Source organism: Punica granatum, chromosome 3 (genome assembly GCF_007655135.1).
Source record: "Punica granatum isolate Tunisia-2019 chromosome 3, ASM765513v2, whole genome shotgun sequence".
Taxonomy (NCBI): domain Eukaryota; kingdom Viridiplantae; phylum Streptophyta; class Magnoliopsida; order Myrtales; family Lythraceae; genus Punica; species Punica granatum.
In genome coordinates, this window is record NC_045129.1 from 31,251,191 (window position 1) to 31,265,569 (window position 14,379).

Consider the following 14,379-nt stretch of genomic DNA (forward strand, 5'->3'; position numbering starts at 1 on the left):
AGTTTAGTCATTAACGAGCCGATCCAGCTAGAACTAAATAAGTTGGAATGTAACGGCTTTCGAATATCAGAATACATACCGAAAAAAAAATTATTTGATATAGTCGGAATATTTCACGGTCTCTTAACTCTTCGGGACAGTTGGATCAATATGGAATTAACCATTGGAGTTGATCCAACAGCCCTAAGAGATTAAGAATAGACTCACTGATAGGACTGGAAGAAATTATAAATTGAGAAATTAGTGTGATACAGTAATACATGTTTTCGCTAAAGAATCAAAAGACTTCAAATTCGGTTCTCGTCAGTGTAAATATATGTGTCTCTTTACTTAAATTTATATTTCTTTGTACTAAACTCATTGGATTTCTCAATAACCCAGAAATACATAATCAAAATAAATTCCTATATCATGTCTCGTGCATTTTTTAGTAACTCGGTTTAAATTGACTTATTAAACCATAAAATAAAATAAAATATATCTAGGGGTCAAAATCTCAAACCTGTTATGCTCTGCTGATTCAAATTTTATATAATTATCTATATCTATAGCTCGCTTCCCCTATATAGACACTGGTATGTATTCAACCCCAAGCTTTTCACAAGTAAAACCTTCCCAAGCCATTCCTTCTTCCCAACTTATTAAGATCATGGCTTCAAGGACAACCTCTTCTTTCCAAAACTTCCCACAAATGCCCGATCCATCTTATGAAATGGCGGGTGATGAAGAAGGTCATCCCCATCACACCGTCGTCTTCCCAGCAGCTATTGATTCCATCAGGACCTGCCCCAGCTCTGAGTCAACCACAAGCCCGTCAACCTTGCTTGTCTACAACCTCTCCGTCTTAAGGAACAAGGTCCACCAGGTGCAATCTCTTGTAACCCTCCTCATCTCACCCGATCAAGCACAAGCTGAACCGGCCTCGACTGTGGTGTCCTCTATGGGAACCCTAATCCAAGAAATCATATTCACTGCTTCCTCTATGATGTTCACTTGCCAACAAATGGTCACCACCGACAATAATACCAATTCTGGTACCGTTAGTCCTCACTTTTCTGATGAATTATTATCTCACAATCAGTTGAGCAATAATCATGCGCTTGATCATGCACTGGGTGGCGATGAACAAGTTGGAAGGAATTTGTATCCTGAAACCGGCCTCAATTGGTATAACGATAACCAGAGTAATGTTATGTCCATGACCACCAGCATCAACAATGATCACATCAATTCTTCGAGCACTCATCTGAACAATACGTCTATGGAACCCAAAAGAGAAGCCCAGAAGTTACCACAAGCCCCCGATGGCAGGGATCAAACTTATTCATCTGATTGCGACATCATCGAGTTGGATGCTACCGAGTTATTAGCCAAGTACACGCACTATTGTTCCATCTGCGGGAAAGGGTTCAAGCGTGACGCAAATCTGAGGATGCACATGCGGGCCCATGGAGACGAGTATAAGAGCAGCAGTGCCTTAAGCAACCCCCTTAAGAAGAGAACAGGTATCGATCCCAATGGGAACATCATTAATAATGACAATGAAGAGCATATCAATGATAACCCGGTGAATAAGTTGCCGAGGAAGTACTCGTGCCCGCATGAGGGGTGCCGGTGGAACCAGAGGCACACCAGGTTCCAGCCTCTCAAGTCGATGATATGCGTGAAGAACCACTACAAGAGGAGCCACTGCCCAAAGTTGTTCGCGTGCAAGCAGTGTAATGCAAAGCAATTCTCGGTCTTGTCCGACCTCAGGACGCACGAGAAGCACTGCGGGGACATCAAGTGGCAGTGCTCATGTGGGACCACGTTCTCCAGGAAAGACAAGCTGATGGGCCACGTCGCATTATTCAGGGGCCACTCCCCGATGGTTAACCTGAGGAAGCCAGCCGGGAACGCCGAGCAATTGAGCATGCTCTCGATGCAGATAGGTGATAGGCAAGGAAATTTATAACTTAATGCATGGTTTATGTGTTTGTTCTCGATGACCATTAGTAGGTTACGTTTGTGTGCTGTTTTCTCTCTTTTTCCAGGTTTATGTGCATACATGTACATATACCGAGCATCGGTTTTCTGATGGTGTGTTGATTGAGTTTTGTAGTAGTACGATCATGTGATTGGTGTAATATATATTTTTTTTGGGCGTATTATTTTGATGCTGGTTATTTATTCTGCAAACTAATTGACTGATATGAACCCTCTCTGTGTTAGTTAAGGATGGCACATAAAGCATAAGGTTAGGAAATTTGTTGCATGACAAATGTTTAGTTTTATGTTTTTTCAGCTTTGTCTTCTTAGTTTCATGCTCTTTCAGCCCGTCTTCCATACATATATATGTTAAATATATATAGATCAAAAAGTGAAAAGTGAAATCCCTGGCAAACTATAATCTATAATCTACATATATATTCCATACATTTTATCTTCCGTACGTATATATTTATATTCCATATAAATACGGTTATATATGTAACTTAATAAAATACATTTTATTTTATAACTATAAAAGAGCAAATGACAAATTAATTACCTAATTTCTTTATCATAGCTTTTATATTATTTCAGTTATAGAAATTAAAAGTTATGACAATCCTCTTTTGCTATTTTGAATTTAGCTTCAGTATGTAAATTTAAAGTACACATTATCTTTTCTTCATAAGTTTCTCAACGTCTAGATTGCATTGAGAATATGAGCAATCGAAAGTCTTTGACGAATAATTTCAATTTCAGTGAAAGTCCTTTTAGGGAATGAAATTGAAAGTAAATCTCTTGTAATTTTTTTATACATTTTGTCCGTAATTATATGTTGATCACTTTAATATTTTTTGCTCTCTTTTCGCTTAAATATTTAAGAGAGAAGAAAAATATCTTAGTGAAATTCCTAACTAATTACCACGACAAAATCGATGTCATAAAAAACCAAACATTTCCAGTAAATAATTATGTTCTTTAACTGTATTATCAATATTATTGTATATCTAGGATAATGAAGCAAAAGCAAAAGTTTGATGACAAAAATAGAGATAAGAAATCTCTCTAGAAAACTATTATTACAAACTAAAAATTACATCTCCAGGAATTTTCAGAAATTACTAATCTCAATTGTTATTTATATTTTGTATATTACTAATATCAACACAGTTTAATCATACTAAGAACTAAAAAATATTATTTAAACTATAAATTCATATCAATTATTATTTTTATGGTTAACTTTTTATAATATATTTCTTTATAAAATCCGTCCAACGCATGGGTCAAAAAACATAGTACATAATATAAAGTAGAATTGGTTCATTTATTGTTAATTTATTTATATTAATATAAATTATAAATTATATTTTCTAAAAAAGGATAACCAATTTTTAATTTTGTTCTCCAGGTAATGATTCATAATAGAAAATTCTTGAAACTTTTATACACCTTATAAATATAAATTTTTGTTATAGAATTTCACACTTTAATATTTTAAAGAGATGTTGTGTACATATTTTTTGCTCTTATTAATATTACATCAATTGAAGTATATATATATATATATATATTTAAAATTGATAATGTAATAATGAAGAAATTTGTATGCATTATAATTTATTTGGTATTGTCTTTATAGTATAATATACAAATTTTAAGACATTAATAATTTTTCTGTAACAAATTTACATATGAAAGATTATTTGAATATTGACTGTAATTTTCATTGAGGTAAATTGTACCAGGTATCCCATGGTTTTACAACTTTGTCAATTTTATCCCATTGTAAAAGAAATTACCTAAAAAAGAATGTGGTTTGTGAGTTGATTCAAATCTATCCTGCCGTAACTATTTTCATTAAATATCAACGGAAAAGCTGAAGTGGCTGTTTAAAGGGTTAACCAATTTAAAAAGTACCCCAAAATTTTTCATATTTCAAAATTTACCTCAAACCTGTCTCCCTCTCTCCTTTCTCCTCCCTTCTCTTCTTCTTCTTCTTCTTCTTCTTCTTTGGTCGGACTCTAACCCTAACCGTCGCCACCTCCTCCTTCTCCACTGCATCGCCCCAATAGACGATGATGGCATCCTCAATGAAGACGATGCCAACATCGCCTCCACCTCCTTGAGCCAGGTCTTCATCGAAGACAACTCCTTCTCCTTCTCCTTCTCCATGCACGCATTTCCCAACTCCTTGGGCCTCCTCTCCATGGAACCCAGTTCTTTCTCCTTTGACTCAAGGATGCCAAGCCTGTCGTCCAAGTTTTTGGCGATGGAGTCGAAATGCTCCTCCATTTCCTTCCATTGGAGCTCGAAAGCTTCGCGCAAACCCTCTTTCTTGCAGCAAACTAGCCTTAGTTCCTCCCCGATTTTGTCCATTGTAGGGCATGAGGAGATGGAGGCGGAGTTGGCGTTGTCCTCATCGACGACGTCATCGTCGGGCTCGTCGAGGTCCTTGTCTTCGCCGAGGAACCCGGTTATGGGTGATCTTACTGTTGGGAGGCCATCTACCGGGGATGATGCGGTAGAAGAGGAGGCGGTGACAGTTAGGGTTAGGGTCCGGCCGAAGAAGAAGAAGAGAATGGAGGAGGAAGGAGAGAGGGAGAGAGATTTAAAGCAACTTTTAGAGTATGAAAAATTTTGGGATACTTTTTAAATTAGTTATCCCCTTTAAACAACCATATTAGTATTTTCGTCGATATTTAACGGAACTAGTAACGGTAGGATAGATTTGAATCAACTTGCAAACAATAGTCCTTTTTAAAGTTAATTTTTTTACCATGGGATATATTTGACAAAGTTGCAAAACTATAGAATACCTGGTGCAATTTGTCCTTTTCATTATAATTTATGGTAGACATTCTAAACTTATAAAATTTACATATCTAAAAAAAAGTTCTTGTAATGTAAATAATGATTGGAAAAGATTAATTCAGAAAATTTTGTTATGTAGATCTATTGATTTATTTATCATGATATTAATTTAAAATTAACTTGAATAATTAATATAATAATAGGTGTAAGTATGCAAACATGTCAAATTTTCAATTGAAATTGTGTGTTCGTCAGAAAAATCACTTCGTAAAGTTAAAAGTAATTTTTTTTCTTAATTGTATTTTCATTTGTTAATTTTATGACCCCAAACTATGTATACATTTTAAAATTTTTTACTAAAGCTATTGGAGTACGAACTTATCAAAAAAACGAAAGCTTCAATTGTAATATTCATCTTCTAAAGTTATGTAGTACAAAATTAAATTCAATAAATAGATAAAGAAACCAGCGCGTCACACGGGTGGTAGACTATTTAATGATCTAAAATACATATACAATTTATTTTATGCTACAACCATGATACGACAGTCCGTAACCAGGTTGGACCGGCCCCTACCCAACGGAGCCCGAGTTGCAAACCTTCGAGCCCGCGCCTGCTAAATCGAGCCCAATAAGGGATATGGGCCCATTGACGATCCAATTACAGTCATGATATTCTCCAATTTTCCTATAAATACCCACTTATTCCAGGCACGTTATAAGGTCTTTGTAGACTATATGTATTTCTACTGTGGAAGAGTATACTTGCATATTATATTTATATTTTATTATATTTATATACTATGTTATATATTATATATATACACACATAATAATAATAATAATAATAATAATATCAATATTATTATTATTATTATTATTATTAGGGTTAATCATCAAGGAAAGCACGAACGTTTGTACTTTTTCCTAAATATAACATGATCATTGAAAAATATTATAAATATGTACGACTTTTGCACTTTTTCCTAAATTGAAAAGTAACACAAAAATGCACTACATTTGTACTTTTTTCTAAATATAGTTCAACCTTTGGAAAATAATACAGAAAGACGTGACCTTCAGGTTTAGTTGCGATTCTATCACGACGTCAATTATTCTGTCAAATGTGACGATAACAACTAGTGAGGAGCTTATCGAGGCACGTCACCCAACATGATTGGACGAGTGGGTTTCGCATGTGTTTTTTCTTTTAATTAAAATAATTCTAAGAATTCTAAGAGAAAGAAGATTTTTTTTTTAATAAAGAAAAGAGTAGAATCGAAGGACAGAGGGAAGGGGTGGTAGTGGTGGCCACCCGAAGACCATCACCCCCTAATCGGGATCGCCAACCATAGCAAAGGTGACCGGCGATCTCAATTGGATTGGAGGTGATCGCAATTAGGGTCCCACCGCCAAAATAAAAGGAGCCTAGAAATTTGGCATTTTTTATTCCGATGGTGGGGCCTCGATTGTGATCACTACTACTGGAATCGAAAGATGTTGTGACCGATGGCCCCGAATGGGGTCCCTTTTTTTATTTGATTTTATTTTTTTGAATTTTTTGAATTATTTTTAGTTAAATAAATGCATGTGTCGTCCTATCATGTTGTAGCACGTGGCACCGTTAACTCCATGTTAGTTGTTAACGTTACATTTGACAGAATAATTGACATTGTGCTAGTCGCAACTAAACCTAAAGGTCATGTCTCTTTATACTATATTTAAAGGTCGTGATATATTTAGGAAAAAGTACAAAAGTCGTGTTTTTCTGTGCTATTTTTCAAATGTTATACTTTATTTAAGAAAAAAATACAAATGTTGTGTTTTTCGGTGCTATTTTCCAAATGTCGTACTATACTTAGGAAAAAGTGCAAATGTTGTATCCTTCTGTGATATTTTCTAAATGTCTTACTATATTTAGAAAAAAGTGCAAAATCCGTATTTTTAACCTTTCATTATTATTATTATTATTATTATTATTATTTCACATTTTAAAAAAATGAAACTTTCTTCTCTACTCTGAAAATTTTCTCCTCTTCATTTCCTTATCTTGTTTTTCTATTTTCTCATCATGAATTTTAGTCACTAATCATATTGTCATTGTGGTACAATTTACAATTTTGCTGTAACATTTTTGGCTATATAATAAGTGATGACATATTATTATGATTTTCTTTTTATTAAATATATCAGAGAAATTATTTCTTATATTTCAATATGCTAACGAATATTGGTCGAGCAAAGCCACCTATTGAAATAAAAAAATGGTTTTATAACTATTAAAATTAAAATTTGGATTAAGTATAAGGAGGTATTAGCTTTTGTGTCCTGTAACTTATACTAGTCAACATAACTTGTAAGAAGTATACAATTTTGTTAACAATAAAAAGTTCATGATTTGAATCTCATGGGGTTGTCGAGCATTGCATAATAGAAGTCGAAAAAATTTCAGCCCCGTGGCATCATGCGGGCATGTGAGCCTAGTTGATTTATGAACTTCTATTGAATCATAGAGCTAAAATATATGACATCCAATACCATGAAGACATACCATCATTCATTTGATAATAGGTCGCGGAGTGATTAAACCTCCAACTGATCAAGTGCATTTGCATATTTTTCGGCATGGAACTCCACTTCTATATCATTTTCAAGTGAGCAAATATTTAGTAGCTTAATCATCGATTTGGTCCATAAGCATAACTCGTGCAGCCCGGATAGGTTGTGCTAGGCAAACGGGCTGTGCCGGGTATATGGTCTTGGCTTAGGCGCGATATGCTTTTCCCATTCCTTGACGAATTAACCCATATAAGGATTACCGTGAACATGATAATATCGTATCATATTCATGTCGTGTTACGTGGTCCAGCCAAAAACTGCTCATTCCATTCAGCCCAACCCAGTACTACAGAAAGTGCCATAGCAATAAGCCACGTGGATGAACGTAACTGGAGCTTGTATGTGGGAACTCCATCGTACAACATGAATCAATCTCTGCCGTCAATTCCGGGACGACCCCGAAATCAGACAGTCCACGTCAGCGATCCGCGTCGCACGACACCAACCAAAGAAAAACAGCGCCGCTCCTCTATATATATTAAGTGAAAAACTCCGCCATTATTTCAAACAGAGATAAAATCGCGCCGTCTGTAATACTTCCAGTGATTTCTCATTTGCTTTCTCTGATATTCTGATCCACGATGGCGCCCAAGGCAGGGAAGAAGCCGGCGGAGAAGAAGCCAGCGGCGGCGGCCGCGACGGAGGAGAAGCAGGCCGAGAAGGCTCCTCCGGCGGAGAAGAAGCCCCGCGCCGAAAAGAAGCTCCCTAAGGAGGGCGGCAGTGACAAGAAGAAGAAGAAGGCGAAGAGGTCGGTGGAGACCTACAAGATCTACATATTCAAGGTGCTGAAGCAGGTCCACCCCGACATCGGGATCTCCAGCAAGGCCATGGGCATCATGAACAGCTTCATCAACGACATCTTCGAGAAGCTCGCCCAGGAGTCATCCCGCCTCGCCCGCTACAACAAGAAGCCCACCATCACCTCCCGGGAGATCCAGACCGCCGTCCGCCTTGTCCTCCCTGGGGAGCTCGCCAAGCACGCCGTGTCTGAGGGGACCAAGGCGGTCACGAAGTTCACCAGCTCTTGAATGCTTAGTAAGGGCGGTTGAATTAGGGCTTCTTTTTGGGGGTTTTGGATTTGGCTAGTAGCCTGGAAAGCTGTAAATTGGGGGATCGAACGGATGATTCGGATATTAGGGTTTTGGTCCTTTTGGTTGAATTTGGGACCTGAAACGGTGATGTTAGCATGAATGTTCAATGGAAAGTTTGTTCCTTGTTTTGTATCTGATGACGCTTCTTATCGTTGATCCTTGATTTCTTCTTCAAATTGGCTGGAAAATTGAAAATTCTGGACCATTTGATTGGCAATCTGACATGAGTCTCCCGGCATAAGGGGGTCAAAAAGCTCTGGTCAGTACGATAATTAGTTCGATTGATTTTCCAGAACTACATATGAAGCTCAGAACGACAGTATAGTTTCTTGTGGGTCTTTCAGTTAAATTATAGAGAACAATTATGAAGAGATAAATCTGCATAACTTGTACATGTTTGATGACTGTACATTCCTCTGATATCGATCACTAGTATAGTGTCTCGAGTTCTGCTTTCTCAGCAAAAATTCATAAGCAGATCCTACATCTTTTTCCTATTCGATCTCGGCATGTACATAGTCAATGAACACGAAATTCTTTTGGAGCTCGTGTAATGCATATGCGATCCCTGCGCTGACAACTCCCAAACCAGCCAAGAGAATGCGGAATTGAATTTCTGAAGGAATTCCAGCAACTGCACAGCACACGACGGTCGCCCCAATCAGGACCTTCTGCCATGTCCTGAATGCTTCGTATGCTCCTTTGCACGATGAACACTTGAGCGTGTGCTGTTCAAACCGATCCAGCATCTACAGGGCACAAAATGAAAGGTGATGGATGTTAAGGAAATGAAGGTTTACTGAACCAGAGACGAGGTTTCCTAACTTAAGCATAGACGTGTCATCAGAATTTGGCCACACAGAATATATTCCCTTCTGGTTCCAGCATAAAAGAGGTGACTTCTAAGTTGTAATATGAGAATATATATGCCAAGCACGTATATTTTGCAAACGAAGCAAAGGAGGTCGGGATGCAAATCACTCATGTAGCAGATATTTTCTTCCATCTCAATACCTGACGTTTGGACAGGACAGTTGAAGGCAACGGTTGCTGTTTGCTGGACCCGAACCACTCAGGCTCGCTGTTCCCGTGACGTCTAAGCCAGTTCCGGAAAGCTAGGACGAACCGATCTGCTTGCGTGGGAGTGAAAGTAATCTTGGTGTACTCCTTGTTTACATCCTCCAATCCCTCGGCTGATTTTGATAGAAAGATCTTCTCCTGGCCTTGAAGTACGATCATATCTCCATCATACACCTTGTTTGAGGTCCAGTGCTCATGCCACCGAGGAATCACCTACTCACAATGACACACAAAATAAGGTTCAGGGATAACACACGAAGAAATTCCAATGAAACTTTCAATGCTCAGAACCATGAAGGTGAAAGCATGTTATCACAGAATCATGATGCAGTTCACACCTGCCACCATGCCGGCCCTGGCATTGTGAATTGGAAGAAATTCCGAGCGCTGCAGACAATTGAGCGGGTCTTTCCCGGTGCCATCGGCACGTTGAAGGAACAGATCCATATGATCCATTTCTGATCACCAACAATAGGAAGTTTTGTATCAATCTCTATTCTGCAAAAAACAAAAGGAAATTCTGCAAGGTTAACTTAGGGACAACAAACATCATGCTACAAAAGAGTCGGAGCCACCAGTACTGAGAAACATAGAGCAGCAGACAAGGGATCATACTTGTTCATATAATAACAAGGTGCCACAAATTTAGCACTGATTTTAGGATGGTCTTCATTAGCTCCTGCAAAGCCCCATGGGCCGCTCGACTCCACCTTGAATGGCAGAGGTTTGGCTCTATCTCTCCTTCCTGTAACCTGCAGGAACATAACTATCGGGCATAAGCAGAAATAGAGAAACGTGTTCTCTGAAGAGCCAATAGCTCTGTGATGAAGGACAGGGTTGTCAAGAAAGCCACACCGAGTAACTGCAATTACAGGACCTGAGAAGTGGCTTAACTCACTGAATTAATTGTACCGAACTTTTGCAATCACATCAAATTACAAGACTGAGAAATCAAGACTGAGAAATTTAGCATATATACACACCTTGTGATGGGCGAAATCAATGTGAGAAGGATCTGAGACATTCTCCATTAGTGTGTCGTAGCCATAGAAGAGATCTCTTTGAATCGTCACTGATGAAAACTCTGGGTTATCGAAGTCGTCAGGCAACCTAAAAATGATTGCCATAATTATCAATTAACCAAAAATTCAACTAGTTACAAACAAAAATGAATAGAATTCCCAAGGAAGTGAACTTTACATTGTGGGTTTAGTGGCTGCAGCTCTTTCAAAGCCATTCTCGTCGGGCCAAACAAAGAGCAGGCCTTGAGAAACCATAGTTGGGAACCTCGTAGCGCATGCTCTTGGAGATCGAACTGCACGGGCCTCAGGACCATCCGATGCAGCCTGCGGGATACGAGTACACGACCCACAGCCGTCGAAGGACCACCCGTGGTACGAGCACTGCAGATTCCCATCTTCATCGATCCTTCCTTCCTAAGGACCCAAGGACAAGACAAGCTTCAGTCCCAAGGTTGATTAAAAACAGCAACTTCTAGAAACTCTCCAAAGAAAAGCCGAAACTTAATCGCGAATACCCATCATTCGAAATCCGAAGATAACTCAGAATTAATCAATCCTACACATCGGATCCCTTCCTAAGTAGGGAAAGCTCAAAGTTTTAGCATCAATACTGAGAATGGAACAGAGTGAAATGAGAAAACTGAAGATGGTATTACAGATAAGGGGGCCAGGCGGTGAGGGCATCGATCGTCGAAGGCGACCCATTGGCTGCTCGATTTGTCGAACCAGAGAACTGTGTCGCGACCCAGCAGCTGAAACGGAGTGGGTAACCGAGGGTCGAGATCTTCGACCAGGGAGACAGGGTACCAGTGATCTCTCCATGAGAATTTGGAGGACGAGCTCTCCTCGCCCAACTGCTCCTCCACTCCAATCGACTGCTCCGCCGGCTCGGAAGTCGGCGGGGGGGTGGTCGGAGCTGCGACACGCGGCGGAGGAAGCGTGCCTGAGGTTCTTGATCTGGTGGGTCGCCTGTGCGAGAGGAAATTCGGGGACTTGGAGGAGGAAGAGAAGAAGGGGAGGGACCTGGAAGATCTGTTTGTGGGTACTGAGGAGGAAGAAGACGATGACGAAAGAGCCGTGAGAGTAGCGGGAACGGAGGGAGACAGAAGCAGAGACATTTCTTGGAATTGTTTATTGGGTGAAGAGGGAATCGAAGATCCTTGCTCTCTGTTCTGACCCTGTCCGCTGAAATTCTTTATTTATTTCGACGAGTGGGGAGAGAGAGAGAGAGAGAGAGGAGAGATGCAGAGGAATTGCTTGCGTGCAAGCATCGGAGTTTGTCTATCCACCATGTGTGTACCATTGTGTTCGTTGTCTCCGCTCGCGGATAGAGGCGTTCTCCAGAAGCTGTTTCACAGTCAAGACTCTCTGTCCCTACTTACTCTTCCGACTAAACTTGGGTCGCAGGGTGTAATTCAGCCAAGTGACCGCCTAACATTCAACAAAAATACATGTAAATGATAAATATGATTCACAATGATCTCATAAACTCTTACTTAAGTGCATTTTAATTTGTTATTACTTCTCCATTCTGGATGAGTAACTATCATTGAATTTTTAGTCATGATCTGAGCTGGGAAATTATCGCCATATCGGTCATTAGTCCACTCCAATAACATGTTACAATTCGTGCATACTAGGTAACACCATGCACATCGGACTGGTTTGACTGGGAACCAAATAGTATGTTGATGAAATGTCGAAGCAAGATAACCGGAGATTATGGCGAAGATGAGTCTTAGTATGTCTTTGATAACACAAAATAAGTGTTGACCTTAATCATGCCGCACTTAATGAAATGTCACTCATACAAGAATAGTAATAGTAAATAAAGCCAAATAAATGGTCACGGAAGTCTCACTAACGAGAATTGAACCGAGACCTCATGATTTTGGACGGTAATTTGTTCTATTATACCAAATTACCGTTCGAAACCATGATGTCTCGGGTTCAATTCTCTTTCCTCAAAACATAAAAACCATTTAACTTAATGATTCAATCAAAAAAGAACATGACCATTAAGGAGGTGGGGACGTAATTTTTTTGATTGACCCGCTCAGCAGGGGCCTTATTGCAATTATTGCATCGGCACTCCTAAACGTTTACAGTTTTTGCAAATCGGTCCACTCGGAATTTTGGTACTGAGAAGGGTAGAGAGAGAGCGAAAGGGTGGAGGGGAGTGCGATTGAGTAGGTGAGGGCTCCGATCCCCGGCCACCACTACTCTAGGTGAGGTCGATGGGACCTCATTGCACCGAATCTCCTTCTCCATTCGGCCTCCCAGACGAGGTCGCCGACGATTTTTGATGTCACTGACGACCTTGTTTGAGATGGTGGTGGTCAGAGTCAGGGCCACCACCATTCCCTTCATTTGGAAGATTTGATCTGCCACTTTTTTCTTTTTTTTTTTAAAGTAATGGAAAATATTGAGGCAAAGTTGAAATAAGGAAAGTATTGTGAGCACTGTGTAATCAGGATCTCAAATGGAATAAAATTTGTAACTGTTATCCAACCAAATAAAGTCTACTTATCTTATTAAGCACTTAGAAAATCAACACTTAAAAATAAGTTGAAACAAAGACATGCTTATTATTATTATTATTATTATTTTCTCTTTCAAGTTTCATTCTTTTAATCTCTTTTTTTTCATTATTTCCTAATATTTATTTTTTTGATAAGAACATTAGTATTTATTTGTGTAATCTAAAAAGAAATAACGGATTCAAAAGTTAATGGAGGTTAGTTGGTTATAGACAAAATTATTTTGAATGTACATGCTTAAATTTATCACAACTTTCGATTTTATTTGTATTTAAGAGAGGGGGAATAGTACAAGTATTTTTTTTTCTTGAAAATAACTTGTAAAATATGTGTTTCCTCAGCTAAAATGATAAGCTTTTTTTTTATTTAGAAAAAGTTATTTTTCTAATTCTCCAAATTGAAAGCAACTCAGTTTATGATATTATTATGATTGCTCGATATTGCATTAGCAATATTCGTTTCTCAACTAATAGAGACGAAAGTCGATCTTTTAAAATAAAATGATGTAGAGATATGCACTTTCATAAATTATAATCGTAACAAAATGTTCATAGCATAAATCAATTTGATAAGGAATTTATGCGAAAAAGTTATAAGTATCTTATAAATTCAACTTGATTCATATATGTTTAATAACTTACGAGTATCACAAGTTGCGGATGGTGCAGTACTCTAATTATAAACTTGCGGAATGGTGGCGTTCCTCTTATACCTTATTGGGATTGCAGTGATGAGCCAACGTTCGCATGTCCTGGTATAGTTATAGCTCAAATCGAACATTCTTCGATGGAATTCGAACTGATATGGTTACGCCTTGTGAGAATTGCTACGACAATAGCCTTCCAATCCCTTTTTTTTTTTTTACAGGGAGGCCAAGTAAAATGAAATAGCCTCCTGATCCATTTTAACTATGAAAAAGAAGGTTGCTAATGGTGGAAATATTGATATCAACGAACAAAAAGTTAAGAAGAACTCAAAACGGGGATTTTCGGTCAACAATTTTGATTTTTGTTTTCTTTGTATTTTCATTATATCTCGATTACCTAGGTATATTAATATTTCCAAGCAAAAAAAAAAAGGACTTGTTATCATTCTATAGGAAATTATATCTTACCTTTTATCCGGGTCACATTTTTCCACACCTAACTTGTGCATTTGATGGGCTTCCTGGTTTGCACCCATGGTTGCTCACCGCGACGAACAATTTGAGTTGATATAAGAAACAATTATCTAATATATATC

General features: G+C 38.4%; 3 protein-coding genes across 3 annotated transcripts; 2 read left to right on the plus strand and 1 right to left on the minus strand.

The window, feature by feature from the left end:
• The first annotated feature begins 603 nt into the window (after window positions 1-603).
• LOC116199252 (protein SENSITIVE TO PROTON RHIZOTOXICITY 2) lies at window positions 604-2,162 on the plus strand. The gene has a single exon (XM_031529551.1). The coding sequence runs from the start codon at window positions 650-652 to the stop codon at window positions 1,952-1,954; it is 1,305 nt and encodes a 434-aa protein (XP_031385411.1). The 5' UTR covers window positions 604-649; the 3' UTR covers window positions 1,955-2,162.
• A 5,749-nt stretch (window positions 2,163-7,911) lies between these two features.
• On the plus strand, window positions 7,912-8,630 carry LOC116200043 (histone H2B.1). Its single transcript, XM_031530708.1, has one exon. It carries the CDS (start codon window positions 7,986-7,988, stop codon window positions 8,430-8,432), a length of 447 nt encoding a protein of 148 aa, XP_031386568.1. The 5' UTR covers window positions 7,912-7,985; the 3' UTR covers window positions 8,433-8,630.
• A 167-nt stretch (window positions 8,631-8,797) lies between these two features.
• On the minus strand, window positions 8,798-11,929 carry LOC116200042 (pheophorbide a oxygenase, chloroplastic). Its single transcript, XM_031530707.1, has 7 exons — window positions 11,254-11,929; window positions 10,776-11,011; window positions 10,559-10,685; window positions 10,191-10,327; window positions 9,914-10,073; window positions 9,510-9,788; window positions 8,798-9,244 (listed from the first exon to the last, which is right to left on the minus strand). The coding sequence occupies exons 1-7, from the start codon at window positions 11,713-11,715 to the stop codon at window positions 8,990-8,992; spliced, it is 1,656 nt and encodes a 551-aa protein (XP_031386567.1). The 5' UTR covers window positions 11,716-11,929; the 3' UTR covers window positions 8,798-8,989.
• Between the last annotated feature and the right edge of the window lie 2,450 nt (window positions 11,930-14,379).